The sequence below is a fragment of the Papio anubis genome, chromosome 2 (assembly GCF_008728515.1).
Source record: "Papio anubis isolate 15944 chromosome 2, Panubis1.0, whole genome shotgun sequence".
Classification (NCBI taxonomy): Eukaryota; Metazoa; Chordata; class Mammalia; order Primates; family Cercopithecidae; genus Papio; species Papio anubis.
In genome coordinates, this window is record NC_044977.1 from 185,672,409 (window position 1) to 185,693,967 (window position 21,559).

The 21,559-nt window shown below is 35.7% G+C and overlaps 1 protein-coding gene across 4 annotated transcripts in view; it reads left to right on the plus strand.

Moving 5' to 3' along the window:
• The first annotated feature begins 1,133 nt into the window (after positions 1–1,133).
• TP63 (tumor protein p63) overlaps positions 1,134–21,559 on the plus strand; it is a 265,391-nt gene continuing 244,965 nt past the window's right edge. The window contains exon 1 of one of the 4 annotated variants that reach the window (XM_017956052.3): positions 1,134–1,806. In XM_017956052.3, coding sequence (XP_017811541.1) covers positions 1,745–1,806 — 62 coding nt within the window. In that variant the 5' untranslated portion in view covers positions 1,134–1,744. The remainder of the gene's footprint in view (positions 1,807–21,559) is intronic. The other 3 variants (XM_017956057.3, XM_017956050.3, XM_017956053.3) reach the window with 3 other exon arrangements.

Here is a 21,559-nt window from a genome sequence, read left to right on the forward strand (position 1 = left end):
ATAAATGGAATCACTTGGCTGTGGTCACAGGAAACTGATTATTTTTAATTTCAGAACCTTATATTTAGGTCATCTGTATTTGCTAATAGCAGAGAAGAAAGCCAAACTCTTTAACTCCAATTAACAAATCTATAATTAATTAGTTAAATAATCTTCCCTTTTAGTTTTACATTTTGTGGAGCAAGCTGTTTGATTTGGCTGGGGTTGAGGCTGGCCTGTTTGTGAATTTCACAATTCACAGATGTTAGCTGCTCTCGGGCTAAGTAAAGGAAGAGAATGTCAAGTTTTAAATAGCTTCTCCCTTCCATCCTGGCTGAAGCAACAAATAAAATATTTTTATGAAACACATTTTGAGTCAGATTTACTTACAGGGAAATGTCAAATTTCTCTGAAACGGCTTTAGATTGTCTCACAACTTTGACATTTACTGATGTCACCTGTTTACAGGTGTGTCCTGTGATTAGGCGGTGAATGGAAGATATGAACTTGCCATGTTAGTGACCATTAGATACGCAGAGTGTTTTTTTTTTCCTCCTGTTGGAGTCTATCCTAAGTTAACTTCTGAATCATATTTCATTCAATTTCCAAATCCACAAAACCAGGATAAGTTTACAGCCCATATTCAGAAAGGAAATAAATTATTTTGTATGTAGACTTTCCTGGTATTATACTGATTTGGGAATATATGAACAATTTTATGATTTCCTTTCTAAGTAGGTCAAGTCAAAGCAAAACCAAAAACAGCAAAAATTGTAAGACATAAAGAAGAGAGTGGAGCCGACTGATAGAGATTAAAATAAACTAGAATATTTTTATTAACAGGCAGTTTGAAATAATTTGTGCATTTCAAAATATTCTACAATAATATATTATTTCTCATTTTAATATCTTTAAGAAAATTACTATAGTATATGTAAGTATATGTGCATATGTTTGAGGTAGGATATTTAACTCAATAAAGGTTATTTTCTTTTATTCCGGCCAGGCAAAACTTCTAAGGGGATGTGAAAGGGATATCTCTTTCTCTTAGCTGAGAGGAAGAGTGAGTTCTAAGTTAAATATAATCAAGGAATTTCCCTGTCTTTGCTATTTGAGATTGTGACCACAACAGGCGGTTGGCTGAAAGGGAAACTGAAGGGCGGGGAGGGAGGGAAATAGATGAAAAAAACAAAACAAAACAAAACTTCCCTAAGCAGCTCTACCAAACATTTTAGCCCCAGAAATAGTCACAGAAATCCTCAAATCAAATCAGTATCCAGATACAGGGAAGTGTTATGTAGCTGGAGCAGGGTGGACACTCATCGGCTCAGTTCGGTTACAAAAGTCCAGGCTGCTGAAATTAAACTCTGATGCCATTCATGCCAGCATCCAATCACGACAGAGATCAGAAGTTCAGAGATGCCTCCAGCTCCAAATTGCCAACAACAAGTGTGGCTACTATACGTCAAGGACTCTGAAGCCGTGAGAGAGGGGGAAGAACAACATTAGAGAGGATGCCCAGCTGGTAAGAATCGAGCCTTTATGAAGTTTTAGTCACTTGATGGATCTCATTGGCTAAACTCAAGAAACGCTCCGCCTCTTTGCAAATATGTGTGAAGGGGAGAAGTGCCTAAACTTCTATGTCTGATAGCATTTGACCCTATTGCTTTTAGCCTCCCGGCTTTATATCTATATATACACAGGTGTATGTGTATATTTTATGTAATTGGTCTCCATTTGTTGACATCAAAGACAGTTGAAGGAAATGAATTTTGAAACTTCACGGTGTGCCACCCTACAGTACTGCCCTGACCCTTACATCCAGCGGTGAGTTTAAATGTGACATAACTTCTCTCAAAACTTAATTGAAGTGCCTTGTGTATTACGAATGTTTCAGCTGTGTACAAAGAACAATTCCTCCTTGTTTAGTGAGCACAGTGATATTATTTCTGTGGACTTAAAGTGGTCTGTGGGCATATTTTCTAAATGTCTTTTTTGGTTGATATCTGGATCTACAAAGTGAAAAAATTTGAAGCTAATCTTCCCATTTTAAAAAATTATCACACCATTTAAGAATGTTTAAAATATATTATTTGCCTTGTTCAGCACCTACTCACTCAATAAGAATTTCACTGGGCAGGGATATAAAAATGTATGGATAATCTTCAAGTCAAGATAAACACCAAATAATTTTGATTTATACATTAAGAAATGGATAACTAGCCATTGTTGTACCAAAAAGATTGTGGCTTGTCATGGTGTTTTCTAAGGAATATTTTTTTTGATATGTTTGATAACGAATATCTTTTAACAAATCTGACTTTTAAAGCCTGTGATTGTAGTAAATTTTATTTAGAAACATTTGCCTAGTACCAAGAGAGAATATTAGTGAGGGTGCACAATTGTGTGTCTATGTGCTTCAAATTAGACTTTGCTATTTTTAAACTGGTAAATGAAATCTGAACAGTGTTTTTCCAGTCATAAAGTTATGGGAGATATTCAAGTCATATGTAGCAATGTGATGTTGCTAGTTTGACAGCATGAGATTTCGTACTTTATTTTATAAGACAAAATGAGAGAGGTCCTTTGCGTGTTGAAAATGATGGGGTTACAAAGGGTTAACTGGTCATTTACCACCTGTGTCTGTTGGAGCTGGATACAAGAAGCAGATTCTGTTCTCTCTGGGCAGGACTCACTTACTGTAGACTAGCAGAGTATGAAAGATGTATGATCTTCTTTCATTAACATGATTTGCCACCATGTAGAACACTAATGTGGGATATGTAGACTGTTTCTCTTCCTGTGAGGTTTCTGGTGGGTTGTGTGAGAAGGCAGAAGAGAAAGAACAAGGCAGAGAAGTAAATGAAATAGAGGAGAGAAAAAGAAAAGGGTGCAAAAAGAGAGACGGGAAGCAAGCTTGGGGTCTCCAAGGCTTCAATGGAAAATGGTGGTGGTGGCTTGATTTGTGTCTTGCTGTTTGCCGCGAACAACGATATTAGCAAAAAATGAATGGCTCTAGAATTTATGTTCTTGTATAACATGAAAATTAGATTTAGCTGGAGTTGGGGATTGGGTTGATTAAAAAGAAAAACACCAAAGGTTTTTCTGGTTCTCAAAATTGTTTCTAATCGCAAAATTATCTATTCCATTACACATCATTGGAAATAATAGTTCTAAGAACGTAATTGTGATGAAACAGTAATTGTGTAATGCTGCTCTTTAGGGCATCTCTCCTAAAGTAGGTGCTTGGATCCAGGGAAGCTTTAGAAGAAACTTCCTTCTATTGACTAATAACCCACACTTCAATCCTGCATACATCTCTGGAAGCATTTCTAATGATTAATAAGAGAGGCCTATAAATATAAAGAAATAGAGAAAATACTTTTTATATTACCTTGATGATCTCTTAGTTCGTGGAGCAAATGTCATCTCAGTTTTTGACATACTGTAACATTCTAAGCAATCATAGTATTTTTGGTTTTTTTTTTTTTTTAACCTTTATTTTAAGTTCAAGGATACAAGTGCAAGTTTGTTACACAGGTAAACTTGTGTCATAGGGGTTCGTTGTACAGATTATTTTGTCACTCAGGTACTAAGCCTAGTACCCATTAGTTATTTTTCCTGATCCTCTCCCTCCTCCCACCTTCCACTCTCTGAAAGGCCCCAGTGCATGTTGTTCCCCTCTATGTGTCCATGTGTTCTCATCATTTAGCTCCCACTTACACGTGAGAACATACGGTATTTGGTTTTCTCCTCCTGTGTTAGTTTGCTGAGGATAATGGCCTCCAGCTCCATCTAAATTCCTGCAGAGGACATGATCTCATTCTTTTTTATGGCTGCATAGTATTTTTAAGTAGTTTTAATTTTTCCTAGAATGCCCTGGGCTTTGATCATGGTGCCTGATACTTTTGGGGAAGGGAGGGGGTCATGTTGAGAAGCTGTGAGACTATGGTTCAGAATGGCCAGGGAGCAATTATTTGCCTAATAATTTTAGGCAAGAATATGTACTTCTCATTTGTAATGCAAGCTTAACCAGCAAAAACATTAAGGTGGTGAAACGTAGCTCTTACTAAGCATCTGCTCTGTGGAAGGCATTGCAAATACAAAAATGAATTAGATGTGACTGTTACATTCATTTATTTAACGTTACAGTACTTATATATTTAATCTGAAATATATTTTCCTCAAATATTTTAACTGTTTGTCATATATTTTAAGGACTGAATTATTACTCTTTTCCAACTTTTACTACTTAGTGAATAAATGAGTAAGTGAAATATCACTAAAGGAATTATGATAATGTATATTGTCGAAACAAGGATCAAACAATATTTTCTTTGATACCTCATGAGTGAATGGGTTTGAGCTGATTTTTCTAAGCAGACAACCGTTGTAGTTCTCAGTTTACAAAAGCTATTTTAAGAAAGACCAAATTTAATCATTCCATAATCATAGTCATCTACATAGTTAAATTTGTCTTTACTGACCTTGTGTTTAGCAAAAGTCATGAAAGATAATTTTTTAAAGAAAGAACAGGGTATCTTGATATTTTTAACTCCAAGCTACCTTAATTTATGAATTCCCTTACAGAATAGAAAAACATGGCAAATGTTATCTTTTATTACAAAATGTTAATGCCATTCCAAAAAAAGTGTTTAAATGCATGTTTCAGAGGACGATGGTCATCATTCTCTCAGTTAAAATTGGGACTTCGTCCTCTGTTTTTTTCCTTTCCACTTAAACATATTAGCGTGTTGAACATTTAGTTGTGCCTTGATGACAATGCTAATTTACTTTAGTCTTTGCAGAAACTTTTGTGAAAACCAAAAAGGCAGTTAACATCTTAGAGCTGATTAAGTTCCCCTTCTGATAATATTAACAATACCAAGAGGAAAAAAAGTTGGATAAAATCACATTACCATTTGATTACTAACTTAATTTTTAAAATATTGATGTATAGATAAAATTATAAAAGTTCAATAAATAAGTCAATGGGTTAGTTACCTTTAATTTATGAATAGAAACTTGTACAAAATAAATTGTTTGTTGTTTATTTTTATTAGGTGAATATTGAAAATGAATCTAAAATTTAGCACTTCAGAAGATACATCCTTGTTAATGTGTTGTTTGGGCTAAAACCTGGGCAATTTTCCATTCTTTAATTTCTAGAATTTCCATATACTTTGTACAATTTATTTTTTAACAAAGTAATTTTAATAGATTAAATTTTCAAAGTATTTTTACAAAAAATAAACCAGTTAAAATGGTAAACATGAATCAAAATTAAATTTTGAAATTATGTGATAACTGAGGGCTAAAAATTAGAGAAAAGCAAACATCATTTCAATCTGAACCACCAGTAAAGTATTTTGTATTATTTTTTCTTAGTCATTCCAAAGAGGCATCAAACTATTAAAATACTCTGTGGATAAGAAGAAGTGTTTTTTGTGTGAATTACATATTTGTTGTGAATTGTACTCTTTACTGGCTTAAAGGTCAACTTTATTAGCTGTACTTTCTAAATATATCCCAAAAGGAAGAGTGATGACAATGAACTTACAGTGGAAGATCCTTTCATTTGTAAGATAAAATCACCTAAAGGCAGATGCAGTTCTGTGTTGGGAGTCCTTCACTTGCTCCTCCACATCTGTTCTTTTTCTTTCTTGTTCTTTTCCTCAAGAAGCTGCTTCCTGATAATTGCATTAACAGGTCTTTTCTTCTCCGGTTTCCTGTTGAATTCAACCAGTGGCAATCTCCTGCAGGAGAGTGAAGTTGGAATATTAGCTTCCCTGGCTGACTCCCTGTTGGTTTTTGGCTAAAGGTTGCAGATCCTCTCAGAGGCCCTTGCTGCAGGTCCAAGTCCCCTGACTTTGAGTAGTTTATTCCCTCCCTTTCCTTTTCTTCAAGCTTAGGAGGGGTAACCATTTCCAGCCATTGCTAATTCTAGGGAGCCACATCATATTCCTTACTCTTCATTAAACTTTCTTCAATTTCCTTTTTTCTTGCCAGTATCATGCTTTTTTTCCTGCCAGGATTGTGACAACTACACTCATTAAAAAAGTATGCCGTGATGTTGTTTATGTACACATGAAGATTTCCAAAATAATTGATATAGCAATTAATAATATAACATAATTTTTGATATAGGGTAAATGATGTATCCATCCATTTTAATGAGCACACTGGCTTTTAGCCATCTCCGTAATCACCAAGTTTCTCTGACTGAAAGGAATGAGCCAGCACGCTACAGTCTGCATATGTTGTTTATACACAGTTGTTTATACACACTTTTAAAGAAATATTAAGTTACAGTTTATCTTCAGGATCTAACATATCTATCAATTGTAATCAAGAAAAAATTCTTCAGTATCTAATGGATAAGCTTCAAAATATATTTATGGCCAACTGTGGTTAGCCAAAAGCATAATGCTGCTATTTTTCCGTGTGCTGCATCTAAGCGGTGAGTGCATTTAAATAGCAGAGAGTCGTATTAGCAGAGTGCACATAGGATTTGCAAGAGATCTGAATTGTAGTAAGTAAACTCCACCACTAAATGATTATGTGACCTTCATGGAATCACTTAAGCTATCTAAATCAAAGTTCCTCATGAGTTAAGTAGGGATGAAAACCTCTCATTTACTGTTCACAACTAGAACTTTGAGAAATAAACTCAACTCAACTCTGAAATACACCCCCTTAGTGTATGGTAAGTTCTCACTGAACATTATTGATAGGTTCTTGGAGATTGTGATTTTAAGCAAAACAGTGTGTAATTAATGAAACCAATTTTACCGTAGGCTAATTGATACAAACAACAGTTAAGTTTCTATGGCATATTTCGGGTCACAAAACCATCACCAATCTTCTAAATATAGACCCGCAAGATTTCTAATATTAAACATTAAGATAAATGTGAGCTACACATATATTTAAGAAAGATTAATACAAAGAAGTAAGATAATTATTTACCCAATTTTTGGTGAATCAATGAGTGATGGTCATAGTGGTAGTATGTTAAATCAAGGAATAAATCTTCGCAAAGCAAAAATTGTAAGGAGCACCCCCTACCACCACACAATTCCAAAGCAAATAAAAATATAGTAGGCTTGCTGAGCACTTTTCGACTGCATCATTTATCATCATGTATTTTATGATTACCATATACTTTGTGAATTTTTATTTTACGATGATGTATATTCATTCATTTAATTATTTTCCAACCTGCTTATTCCAGTTCAGGATCTCAGTGCCAGAGCCTATCTCAGTAGCTCAGGGTGGAAGGTAGAAACCAACCCTAGACTGGATGCTATTGCATTGCAGGACACACACACACACACACACACACACACACACACTCACTCACAATGGGGCAATTTAGACACACCAACGAACCTAATGTGTGTATCTTTGAAATGTGGGAGGAAACAGGAGTACCTGGAAAATCCGTGTAGACATGAAGAGAACACAAAAACTCCACATAGACAGTGACCCCAGTTGGGAACTGATTTCTTTTTTTCTCATCAGCGTTATGTGGAAAAGATGTTAAACAAAACATTTTCCATGACCCGCTGTATTGTTCAGTTCTACTATCATATTATGTGTACAGTGTGCCAGTGAACTGGAGCTGCCTTCCAACAATTGTGTTTTCATGTAAGCATACCTCGAGTTCCACTTGTATATCAACTTTCAGAAGAAAGATAATTTGGGGTCTTGACATTATCTTGGCTTGTCCCCCTCAGTTCTTATACTTTAGAATTAAGGAATCTGAATCCCAGAGTGGTTCAGTGAATTGTCCAAGATCACACAGCAAAAACAGTAACAGAACCAGTATGATAATTCAAGTCTCTTGACTACCAGTTCAAAGCTCTCTTTAACACAAAACATAGCATTATATTAGATTTGTATAAAATTTTGTAGTTGACAAAATGTTTCCCAATACATTGCACATCTGACCTACCTGGGAGACAGGCAGAATAATAGTCTCTAAAGATAGCCACATCCTAATCCTCAGAACCTGTGAATATGTTGTTACACGGCAAAACAGAATTAAGGTTGTAGATGGAATTAAGGCTGCTAATCAACTGACTTCAAAACAGGTGGAATAACTCAGATTATCCCTGTGGGCACCACGTAATCAGAAGAAAGCAGAAGGTAGAAGAGTCAAAGTGATGTGTTGTTAAAAAAAAGACTTGACAGGCTATTGCTGGTTTTGAAGGTGGAAGTGGGTCAGGAGCCAAGGAAGTTGGAAAGGGCAAGGAAACTGAATTTCTCCTACAGTCTCCACAAGCAACGAAGTCCTGCCAACACCTTGCTCTCAGCTCTGGGAGACCCACATCAGGCTTCTGATCTACAGAACTGTAAGATACTAAATTTGTGCTAGTTTAAGCCAGTAAATTTGTGGTAACTTGTCATGGCAGCAATAGGAAACTAATCCACCAAGGTAGGAATTGTTATCCCCAAATTGTAGATATGGACACTAGAAAACTGAGTTTTGTTTTGATGCGTTTAACTAAACTGTTCCATGAATTTATCATGTTTTTATGGTGCAAAGTGGAGAAGGTAGAATATATGAGCAAAATACAATCCTAGACCTCAGGGAATCCAAGGTAAAAGTAACTGTATAGAAATAATGCAAGGTACAAGGTGGGGTTGAAAAACACTGGACAAGCTAGCCTGGGGACTGCAGATGCAAGCATCCACTCTTGAGGCAGTAAATTGAAACAGTGATTTTTATGACTAGTTTCTGTTAAAGTTCCTCAAGCTCTTTTACACGGAGGTATATCTGACTCTTAGATGGCAGCTCTAAAATTTTGAAGGCCAAATTTAGATCCAGGAAACACAGGCATGCACGTACTCACTTCTGATGTCAGGTATTGAGAGGGCTTGGGTGGAGCCTTGGAAACGCACTGTAAACTATAAACAAACAATTTTGATTCAGGTGGTTATCAGACCACACGTGGAGAAATAGTTCTACACTTTTTGGTGTTGTAAGGTTCTCAGTTAATTTGGGGTTTGAGATTACATCGATGCCTCTCTCTGAGAAATCGGGAGCCAAAGGAATGAATGCGAGGTCAGCATTTTTATCAGACATTTCAGATGATTCATTTGTTTGCACACCCAATTTTGAAAACCACTACCTACAGTGAGGCAAACTTAGACCCAATGCCCCAATACATGCTCATAAAAAGGTAACCAGAGATACTGAAAAACAGAGACACATGCTCCCAAAGAAAGACTTCACGTTCTCACTTTATTTCAAAGCCAAATGGATTGTAAGATTAAAGTGACAATTTTCAACCTCTGTTTCAGGACAAGAGAGCCATTTTGTCCTGATTAGCTATTTTGAAGCTCAAATTTGTCCTGACAGGGTTTCTATCTCTTTAAATAATTCACCAAGGAAAAAATCCTCAAGCAACAAGTGATGGATGGATAAAACACTGTAATTACGATCAAAGTGCACAGACTCCATCTATGTAATTACACACTTCCCAACCTCTGGAAGCCACTTTGTTCCATTTAAAATAGAATGAGAAATGGACATAGGTGATGTGTACTTATTGGTTAGTCAAGGTTTTGGAAATGACAGTTATTAACATGTGTGTTTTACCATAAACCATAATATTTGGGGGATCACTTAGATTGTGGGAATTAATTCTCACTCCATCCTTATTCTTATTTTTATTGTTTGCCTTCCGTTCTCTACTTTATCTGACTCTCTTATGATGAATTAGATTATTTGAAGTTCAGAATGAAATCATTAAGCTTAGAAGAATAAATTTCAGGGTTCAAAATCTCTTGCCACTTTCAAATTTCCAGTTCTTTTTTCTTTTGTTACAAATGGGTGAACCTAATCTGTTAAATTGAACAGCAAACACTCATTCTGAAATTCCATTAGCTCAGGGAGGTTTCTCATAATTGAGGGCAAAACCAGTATCTTAATAATGCTAAGACTGAGAAAGCATTTTGAGTCAAGAAATACAAAATTGAACCTAGAGTGATTATTTAGTCAGTCATTTGACTAGCTAGATGTTTAATCTTTTTAAACAGATGTTGATTTATCATGGGAATAAATAATGGAACATATACAAATATATAATAGTGAACTATATGAACTCTTTCTTTTAAAGTCAAGTATGTCATGTCTTAAGACTGTTGACTGCATTTAACTTAACCAACAAATGCTGACATTTTATCAATGTGTTCAATTTTTAAAACATCAAACTTTAAATATTTTTTTTGAAATTCATCCTTAGCTTTTCTTTCTTCTTTATTTTCTGACTCAAAGAAACTTCTGTTTTTGCACTTGAATTTAACAGTGTCATTTACTTCTTAACTACATAAACAATGAATATATTATTCATTAAAGCTTTCAATGAAGAAATATACTTTCTTCCAACTTTTCCATGACACTGCAACTGCCTCTATATAAAAAGTCTTAATAAGATGTATTTTTCTATTTTATTATTTTCCTTTTAACACTTTTGTTATCTCAGGCAATAAATGAGACTTTATACTTGACAGAATTTTCCAAACTAAATGATGAGCAATCAAAAGTAAAATTGATGGGTTTTCTTTCAGCATCTTAATTGATACTATCGAATATGATAAATCTTTGTACCTGCATAAGCTCTTTTTTTAGTATCCTATAGAGGCTGATGTGGCTGTAATTGAGAATTCTGCAACAAAATGTGAAATATTAATGCATGATTTATCTTCAAGTTAGTACTGCTGCAAATGTGGTCCGTTGTAAATGTTGCTGTCACACTGACACACTTTATATAGTCAGAGGTTCACTCATTTTTTTCTTGCTGAACAAAAGGCTTCAGTGATGCTCTATGAATGCACTACTGAACCTCCTGTATGGTGTGCAAGGTGCCAGCTTGTGTTCCTATATAAAATGTATATACAATTTTACTTCTATATCTTCAATCCTTTAAAGGAGTGAAGTGGAAAGCTTATTTTTCCCTTCAGTTTTTGACCTCCCTTCTTTTCTTTTGCTCTTTCTTTCTTTCATAGAAACTCTTCTTTCTTTGCTGCTTGTTAGTAAAGAATATACCTGAAAAAACTAAAAATATTATAGAACACTTTTTTAAAACAGTCCAAGCTTTGCTTTGCAAAAGTAAAATTGGGCCGTTGTGTAAACTGAACTAAGACATTGAAACAGCAACATATCAAAAATATAAACACATAAATAAAACTGGCAAAACATGCCTCTTGGATTTTGTATGATATTTGTTTTTAATACCTAGCCTCTCTGAATTAAGTACATTTAACAAGATTTTTAAATACCTAATCTTTAAATAAATTCAGAAATTCCGTTTGGCTGGGGGGACAAGGAACAATAGGAGAAGGAAAATAGTTCACTTTCATTGTAAACTTAGTAGTTGAGTTTGTAGTTTGAAAGCTGTAAAACTATTTAATAATGTTCTGCACGTATTTATTAAATACTCAATACTGGATATATGATGAGAAATTTACAACTTCAACATTTTTATGTATTTGTTTTTACTGTAGCAAATTTAGTTCTGAAATAATCTTAATTAAGTGTGAGGTAAAGGAAGATCTTTGAAGCTCAGGTAGAAATATAAATGTCAGAGCATTTTAGGAATTCTCAGATAAAACATATTCAGATAAAAGTAATTGTGACTTGCTACTACTTATATCTCAATAAGTATTTATTACACAAGTGATGTGTTTCTAATAATCACGATGCCAACAAAGAAAACTTTAGTAAAACATTTGTTTTCCATACCGTCTTCTAGGTTCATAATTTTTTTACAAACAAGTTATAATTATAAATAGTTTCAATGTGTTTTTCATTGATAAATAATCTAATGAGCACTTTCCAGTTATGATGTAAGTGACTGTATCAGTATCTCATCATATCTGTGTAATCTACTACGTTTATTATTTCCCTTATTTTTGAACATTTGGTTTGGTTATAATTTTTATTATTAATTAAGAATGTTATACAACCACCTTTCTTTTGAATTATTTCCTTGGGATAGTTCAATGGTCCAAATATTTAAGGAAAGCAAACTTATACATGTTCAATCTAAACAAGGTATGTAATTTACCTGAATTATCTCATATAACACAATTCTTAATATTCCCAATTTGCAGATGAGAAAAATGATGCTCAGAGATAACTAACTTAACCAAGGGTGACCTAACTAATAAATGGAAAAACCTGTTTGTACTATCATTCTCATCTGAGTCAGGGCTATCTGACCCAAAGATTTTACTACATCCGCCACAACGTCCTGCCACCTAAGAAGCAAGAGGGTTGGGTAGTAAATGAGGGTACACTTTTTCAAGTTTCTGGAAAACTTTACTATTTAAACAGTATGCCAATGTATTTTGCCAAAGAGTTGCAGCTTTGAATAGTATAATTTTTAAATTTCATTAAGTTAGTAGAGGTAAGATGATATATGGTTTGATTAGCACTTTTTTATTAATTAGGACAACTGCAGAAACCACAATTACTAATTTTAAAAGACTTCAACGTTTGACTTTGTATTTTTAGAAAATGAAAACGGATATGAACAGCAAAATATCGAGTATTTATTGAATTTTAACTATGCGTCAGGAACTGTTCCAAGCACTTTACACATTTAACTCTCAAACTACCTTAAAAAGTAGTTACTACTATTATTTATTTCTAACCAAGAGACAGTAGTATAATGTTTAAGAGACTAGATTCTGGGACCAATGCGCCCCAGAGTGAGATTCAAAAATCTCACCCTGGCAAATGTTATACCTCCTAACTTCATCTATATGTCTATTTTGTTTTTGTTTTTGTTTTTTCACGTATAAAGGAGCATGATAATAATAGTACCTACCTGATTGGATTGCTTTAAGAATTAAATGAGTTAATTGTACAAATGACTTAAGACAGAGTCTGGTATACAGTAAGTACTATAGGATGTTAGGTCTTATTATTGATATTTTGTAGGAAGAAATTGAGGCAGAGAGAGGCTGTGTAACCTGTTCAGGGTAAAATAGTTGGTGATTATGGGTAGGATTCTGATTTCTATCACATTTTCTTTAATAGTAAGTGCCTTAACTCTCAGTAAATTCTATATAGAAATGATTTTAAAGCATAAGTGAAACTTATGACAGAAAACTGCAAAAACTAATAATTTAACATTGTGGAAAAATTGTCGGAGTCTAAAGAGGAAATATATTTCCAAGTATCACTCACACCTGTAACTTAATCCAAGACAGCCTTATTTATTTATTTATTTATTTATTTATTTATTTATTTATTTATTTTAGATCGAGTTTTGTTCTTGTTGCCCAGGGTGGAGTGCAATGGTGCAATCTTGGCTCACTGCAACTTCTGCCTCCCAGGTTCAGGCGATGCTCCTGCCTCAGACTCCCAAGTAGCTGGGATTACAGGTGCGTGCCACTATGCCCAGCTAATTTTGTATTTTTAGTAGAGACGGTTTTGCCATGTTGGCCAGGCTTGTCTCGAACTCCTGATCCCAGGTGATCTGCCCGCCTCAGCCTCCCAAAGTGCTGAGACTACAGGCATGAGCCACTGCACCTGGCCCCAGACAGTCACATTTGAGGACAGTCTATTCTACCTCTGGAAATAAATGTTTCCATCAGAACCCTTACAGGCAGGGGCTTAACTTTGAAAACTTAGAGTTGCCCAGTTTGGAAACTTGGGGTCACTTACTTCAAAAGCTATCCTTTAATTGGTTAACAAACAAACAAACAAACAAAAAAGCCTCAATGCTTTTGCTCCCCCATTTCTGTTGATAACTCAGAAATCTCTCAGTTACCAATTTCTGTTATTGAAATTTGGTGATGTGAATCAAGCCCTCCTCCATGAACTCTTGACAAAATCTGATTAATTCATTTCCACTCTACCTATGTGACTGTTCCCCCTAACGTGGTGCTTTGACTCATCATCATGTCTTTCCATTTCTGTCCTTTTTTCTTCTCTGCTTTTGCTAGCTTGTCTTAACTGAAGGCTTTTCTTTCTCTGAAAGCATCTACATTGCCCAGGTTCTTTAGCAGAAGCAATGCCTTCTGCACAAACTCCTTTTCATTCAGGTGGACGAGAGAAGAAACTGACATATTTTTTTAGATAACACTGCTGTTTTTGGATCATAGTTGACCCACGGTTACTCAATAATCTCATGTTTTCTGAAATCTCAACCATCAAAGTGACTTACTGACCTTTATGACAATATACTGACCTTCAGAAAACTCTCCTCTGTTACATGGCTCCTTTTCCTTTTCACTGTAGCATCTGCCATTTCTTTGGGAACTCTATTTCCCTTTTGATTGCCTTCCCACGATGTTGTCTTACAGTCCCTCTGCCTTTTCAGCTTAAGAAGCTCCCATTTCCACTTCAGGTACCAATCCACACAAATGCCCTGGGTTGTTCCTCATTACCTGAAATTATCAGGCCCAAATCATACAGTCTTAATGTGTGATTTTGCTCCTTTCTGGCCACAATCTCCTCTCTCATATCCCCAGCTTGCACCAAGTCCCTTCCCCTCTCTCATACCCCAAGCTTGCACCAAGCCTGCTCCCTCTGCACATCCTCACAATCTTTCCTATAAAAATTCATTCCTTTCTTCAAAGTTTTTCTTAATTTCTATTTATTTCATAATGTATTTTGTGCATATTCACTTACAAGTTTCTGTTCACCTACCAGACCCTCACTACTTAAAGTGAAATGCGTAGAATAATACAAAATTTGGTGCCCACATCAGTCCTACTAAATGAGAATCTGCATTTTATTTATTTTTTATTATTTCAATAGTTTTGGGGGAACATGTGGGTTTTGGTTACATGGATGAGTGTTTTAATGCTGATTTCTGGGATTTTGGTGTACCCATCGCCTAAGCAGTGCACACTGTACCCAAAAGTGAGTAGTCTTTTATCTCTCACTTCCCACCCACTCTTCCCTTTGAGTCCCCAAAGACCATATATCATTCTTATGCCTTTGAGCCTACATAGCTTAGCTCCCACTTACAGGTAAGAATATACCATATTTGATTTTCCATTTCTGAGTTATTTCTCTTAAAATAATGGTCTCCAATTCCACCCAAGTTGCTGCAAATGCCATTATTTCTTTCCTTTTTGGCTGAGTAGTATCCCATGGTGTATATACACCACATTTTCTTTTTTTTTAATGGTGAAATGGAACTTTTATATTGGACCATACCTTTTCCCACCCAATTCAGTTTGAGACAGACCAACAGAGGCACTGTAAGAGACTATGGCTGTCTTCCTTAATATTCAGACATCCCAGTTTCCAATAATTTATTATGGACATGTTACCCATGAATCAGTATAAACCTATTCATATTTAGGGATTAGTTTCCACAAGCACAAAGTTGAATTTCCTTTTATTTGTCCTAAAATGCTTACTTTCAAACTTGAAGGGACTTCAACTATTCCATGTAGTTTTCGATAACATTCTTTTATCTTTTCAGACCAGAGTCAAAATATTCATACAGTATTCATACTGCAGCACCTTCCACACACCCTTTGGTCGCTTGAACTGCCCTTCTTTGGTTCTTTTTCCACTTTTAGATCTTTCTTGAAGTCTAGTAAGCAGAACTGTACTGGGTATTCCAGCTGCAATTTGGTCTGTCATTGTCGGAATGACTTCTGCTACTCCATGGTCTTCCAGCCAGTCTGTTTCTAGGATTGTATGATCTTATTTTTAATTTTTTTATTTTTTATTATGTATTTATTATTTATTATTTATTTTATTTATATATCTTATTATACTTTAAGTTCTAGGGTATATGTGCACAACATGAGGGTTTGTTACATAAGTATACATGTGCCATGTTGGTGTGCTGCACCCATTAACTCGTCATTTACATTAGGTATTTCTCTTAATGCTATCCCTCCCTCCTCCCCCCACCCCACGACAGGCCCCAGTGTGTGATGTTCCCCGCCCTGTGTCCAGGTGTTCTCACTGTTCAATTCCTATGAGTGAGAACCTATGAGTGAGAACATGCAGTGTTTGGTTTTCTGTCCTTGAGATAGTTTGCTCAGATTGATGGTTTCCAGCTTCATCCATGTCCCTACAAAGGACATGAACTCATCCTTTTTTATGGCTGCGTAGTATTCCATGGAATATATACCACATTATCCACTTGTTAGTTGCTGGGCTCTTAAGCAGATTCCATATTTTTGCATTTGTGAATTGTGTTACTATAAATATATGTATACAAGTGTCTTTTTCATATAATGACTTCTTTTCCTTTGGGTAAGGATCTGTATTTTAACAAGAACTCAAAGTGATTTGTGAACACATTCAATTTGAGAAGTATGGATCTAATCCAATGGTTCCCAAGTTGTGATCCCAAGAGTACAACTGTAGCACCTGGGAATAGTATTACAAATGCAGATTCTCAGGTTCACATGTGTACTATTGAATTTAAAAACCTGAAGTTGTAGTTCAACAATCTGTATTTTAACACAGTTATCAGGGCATTCTGATGCACACGTAAGTTTGAGAACCTGACTATACAACTGACAAGGGGAGGGATTGTCTTGTTAATTTTGGTATTTTCTGTAGGTATAGGGTATGCATTTTACAAATCCATAGGAAGTGACTTAGCAAATGGATGAATGAATGAGTGAAGGACGCTCTTGCTTATCTGACAGATAATGCGTATTTTTTTCTTCTCTGATACAACTTTATTTATACCTCACATATTGTATTTACATTTACTTAAATGACCAAACTTTTAATTATTTCTGAATATACATTATAGCTAACATTGAGTCATGTATATTACAGATATTCAATAAATGTTTAACTTGAAATAATTCTGTTATACATTTTTCTACTTTTGGTTCCACCCCCAACCAACACACACCTTTCCCTTTCATGACACACTGTTTCAGACCAAGTGAAGGACCTAATATAAGATATAAGGCAGGTGGGAATCTGACCTATGGGAATTTATCTTCTCATAATAACAAAAATAAATCGTAAAAACAAAGTTGAAAATAAAAGTGAGAAAAACAAATAAATCTGGTTTGAGACTACATGTAGTTGGTGGCCACACCCATAATTTATTCTTTTATAAAACGCCTTTGGTTGCAATGTTGAATCATGTGAGAACATGTGGAGTGCAAACACTGTTGGAAACCAAAGGCAGCTTGGGTCTGAAATAGGCTTTTCCAGTCATAAGAGAATGCCATGATTTTCATTGCTCAAAGCATGCTGCTTAGTTTCAACCAGTGAAATGAAATTGTCAGGCTGGATAACTCATGGTGGCTCTTGGCAGCAGTGTTTTGTGGATCCTTTTCATTGAACAGGGACAGACTATAAATAATAGCATTTGTTTAGCACTTTGTCACTTCCAAGAACTCCAACAGCCTTAACAGATAGGCATCAGTGTTCTTTGCCAGCTCACAGGTGGTTAGTTTTTAATACCCAGTAAGGAGGGGTGCTGTAAGTAGATAGCAACACAAATACTGATGAGATCCTCCAGTTCAAGATCTTAGGCTAACAATGACTATTGTGTCATTCTAGACTTTTCTTAATTAGTCATACCCGAAAACAGTAGGTCTTCCCTGGTGCGCTAAAATGTCTAAAACTTATCAATATCTGTGTTAAGGCAATGATTGATTAATAATATCTAAGTTTCATGATGAGCAGTTAACCGAAGTCACTAAATATGACTCATAGTTCAACCTACCTCTAAGATGGTCCAGCTCAACAGGTCCTCCTCTGATGCCTTCTTTAGTCACACACAATGATCCAGAAGGTTGACAGAGGATCTGTTGATTATATTTATCTGGAAAGCCATCACAAGCTCTACGTAGATTGTTTTTAGGGAGATGGGGTGGCATCTCTCAGGAAGCCTGATATCTCTTTTGTAGTTATGTCATGCTCTAAGACACACAAGCTGCCTGATCATTGTGTATGCAGCCCTTACAGGAAGACCAAAGCCAGATTACCAAAGAACATTGTCTTAAAGAAAACAAATGTAAAACAAGCCTCTACCCTCCTTCTCCCATCCATTGCTATAGAAGTTTCCATGAATAGAAAAGTTAGTAATGAAAATCATGAGATTCAAAACAAGTGGACTAAAAAGTATGCATACATTTTAAAGACAATGCTTTTTATTTCACTTGCAATGAAAATGTTGCTTCTTTTGAAAGCAATTGCTATTAAGAGAGCCTACAATATAGGCTGTATTTCCTTCTTCACATAGAAAGATTAAATAAACTAATTTCAAAAGATTTTACAGTAATATTTTTAAAAGATATGTTATTACAACTGGTTACTCCAGTAGAAGTATGTAGGCTCTGTAATTTTAAGAAAGCATATTTATAAAGAAACCAAAACTAAAAAGAAGTAATGGAAGAGGAGGAAAGTCTTTAAATGGCAGTGTGTGCTCCAATACCATGGCCCCATATTTATTGCAACCTGACGCCTTTCCCTTCACACATTCTCAATTCCTAGTTTCTTATTTATGTTATTTTGTCCATATAATGCACATCACCTTTGAAAATACAATTTAGTTTACTTTTTTTTATTATGCTTATTGTTTCTTATCTGTCTCTTCACTCTGGAAAGTAAGCTCCATAGAGGGCAGACATTTGTCTACTTGGTGCCCCAATGCATCCCAAGCACCTGGGCCAGAGCCTGACACACAGAGGTCCTCAGTCAATAACTACTGACTTAATTAATTATGGAGAAATAATTAATAAATAATTCTTAGTCATGTTTACTTATATTGCTTTTACTGACCACTAGGATACAATGTCTTTTAAATGAGTAAAAAACAAGCTTATTGAAAAAAAGAAAGTTTTCTCTCTCATTAGGATAAATGAAACTTAACAGGATTGAGTAATTAACTCCAAATCGCAAAGCTGGTTAGTGGGAGAACCAAGACTTAATAGCCAGAATGTCACACTCAGAATTCAGTGTTCTTCCTAAATCTTACCATTATCTTGTTTATACATCTAGATACCTTGTTTGCTCAAATCTCTCATAGGTGTTCAGGACTTATCATGTAAAGCCCTTTCACATATAGTATTTGAGCCATAGAACTATTATTAATTTTATTTTATAGATAAAGAAACTGAAGATTAGAGTGCTAATGACTTGCTGAAAATCACATAGATGCCTAATTAATGGCAATGGCAGGATTAAATTCCTGGAATCTAATCAAATAGCGTTGTTGTTATTACATAGTTCTCTCTTGTTATTGTTGATTTTAAAAATGTACTAAGCACTATCTATGTGCTAAGCCCTATACCAGGCACTAGTTAGCAAAAAGTTATTCATGCTATTATGGAAGTGTATCTACATCCATAAAAGAACACAGGATATATTGGGTGGTGGTATGTCTGCATAAAAATGAGGCAAAATAACAGATATATACAGAGAAAACGACAGGGTTGAAAACAATGCTATTTACAATAGCAAAGAAATGGAATCAACATAAATGCTTATCAATGGTAGACTGAATAAAAAAAAAATGCAGTACCTATACACCATGGAACACTATGCAGGGTAAAAAAGATCATGAGATCATGTTGTTTGCAGGAACATGGATGGAACTGGAGACTATTATTCTTAGCAAATTGATGCAGGAATAGAAAATCAAATGGCATTATGTTCTACTCGTAAGTGGAAACTAAATGATGAGAACACAGGGACACAGAGAGGGAAACACAGACACTGGAACCTATTGAAGGATAGAGGGTGGGAGGAAGGAGAGGATCAAAAAAAATAATAATTAATGGGTAGTAGGCTTATTACCTGGATGATGAAATAATATGTACAGCAGAGCCCTGTGACATGAGTGTGCCTATACAACCAAACTGCACAGGTACCCCCAAACTTAAAATAAAAGTTAAAAAGAAAGGAAAACAGTGCTATATTAACTGGGATGGTATCTAATAAGACCTGTCAGATTAAGAGACTCCACGAATTCAGCTGCATTTTAGAGATCTGAGTGGCCTAGATCTGAGGGGATTGAGGATGGAATTTGGTAGAGAAAGAGCATTCCAGACAAGGAGTGTAAGATCAGAGTGTCTGGAACAGAGTGAACAAGAACAGGGAAATAGGAGAAGAGAGCAACTGATAAGGAAGAGGGATGTGAAGTATAAGGAAAAGTCATGATTAACTTTTTTCCAAAAGGTTTTATTGTCTCATATTTTAAAGAGTGACTTTGACTCTATGCTCTGTGGGAAATAGATGTATAGACCAAGTTTAGGGGCTATTGTTCCATATGAGAATTTACAGTGCTATGTACTAAGATGGGAAAGCATGGTAGTATCAAGGACCCATTTCAAAAGTTGACCAATGGAATAGTTGATGTTTATAGAGGTTGACCTTACTTAATTCTTGGGTGTCATCCATAGGAGGGTATCTGGTTTTCACAGCTTGGCGTTACCTTACCCGAGTGAATACATGTCAATCCAAAGCTGGTTCTCAGCCTAGAGAACTTAGAAGCCTGATATGTCAGCAAAAGATCAATTTCTTGTTTAACAAAACACTCAAAGATTGATATGTGAGAAGGAGAAAACCAATCAATGCGTTACTTCTTACAATGAGAAATGTAATTTATCTTGAATAAGCTTCTGTTGATGGACGAGCGATATGGTTTGACTGTGTCCCCATCCAAATCTCATCTTGAGTTGTAGTTCCCATAATCTCCATGTGTTGTGAGATGAACCGGGTGGAGAAAATTGAATCACGGGAGCAGTTTCTCACATCTTATTCTCATGATAGTGAGTTAGTTCTCACGAGTTCTGATGGTTTTATAAGGGGCTTCCCACTTCACTGGACACTCATTCTCCTTCCTGTCACCATGTGAAGAAGGATGTGTTTGCTTCCCATTCTGCCATGATTGTAAGTATCCAAAGGCCTCCCCAGCCATGCTGAACTGTGAGTTGATTAAAACTATTTCCTTTATAAATTACCAAATCTCAGGTGTGTCGTTATTAGCAATGTGTGAATAGACAAATACATTAAATTGAAACGAGGAGTGGGGTGCTGCTATTAGGATAGCCAAAAATGTGGAAGCGACTTTGGAACTGGGTAACAGGCAGAGGTTGGAACAGTTTGGAGAACTCAGAAGAAGACAGGAAAATGGGGGAAAGTTTGGAACTTCCTAGAGACTTGGAGGCCTCAGAAGACAGGAAAATGTGGGAAAGTTTGGAACTTTCTGGAGACTTGTTGAATGGCTTTGACCAAAATGCTGATAGTGATATGGACAGTGAAGTCCAGGAGGAGGTGCTCTGAGATGGAGATGAGGAACTTGTTAGGAACTGTAATAAAGGTGACTCTTGCTTTGCTTTAGCAAAGAGACTGGCAGCATTTTGCCCTGCCCTAGAGATCTGTGTAACATTGAATTTGAGAGAGATGATTTAGGGTATTAGGCAGAAGAAATTTCTAACTGGCAAAGTGTCCAAGAGAAAGCAGAACATAAAAGTTTGGAAAAGTTGCAGCCTGATGATGTAATAGAAAAGAAAAACCTGGCAAAGCCAGGTGCAGTGGCTCACACCTGTAATCCCAGCACTTTGGGAGGCAAGGCAGGCAGATCGCTTGAGGTCAGGAGTTCAAGACAAG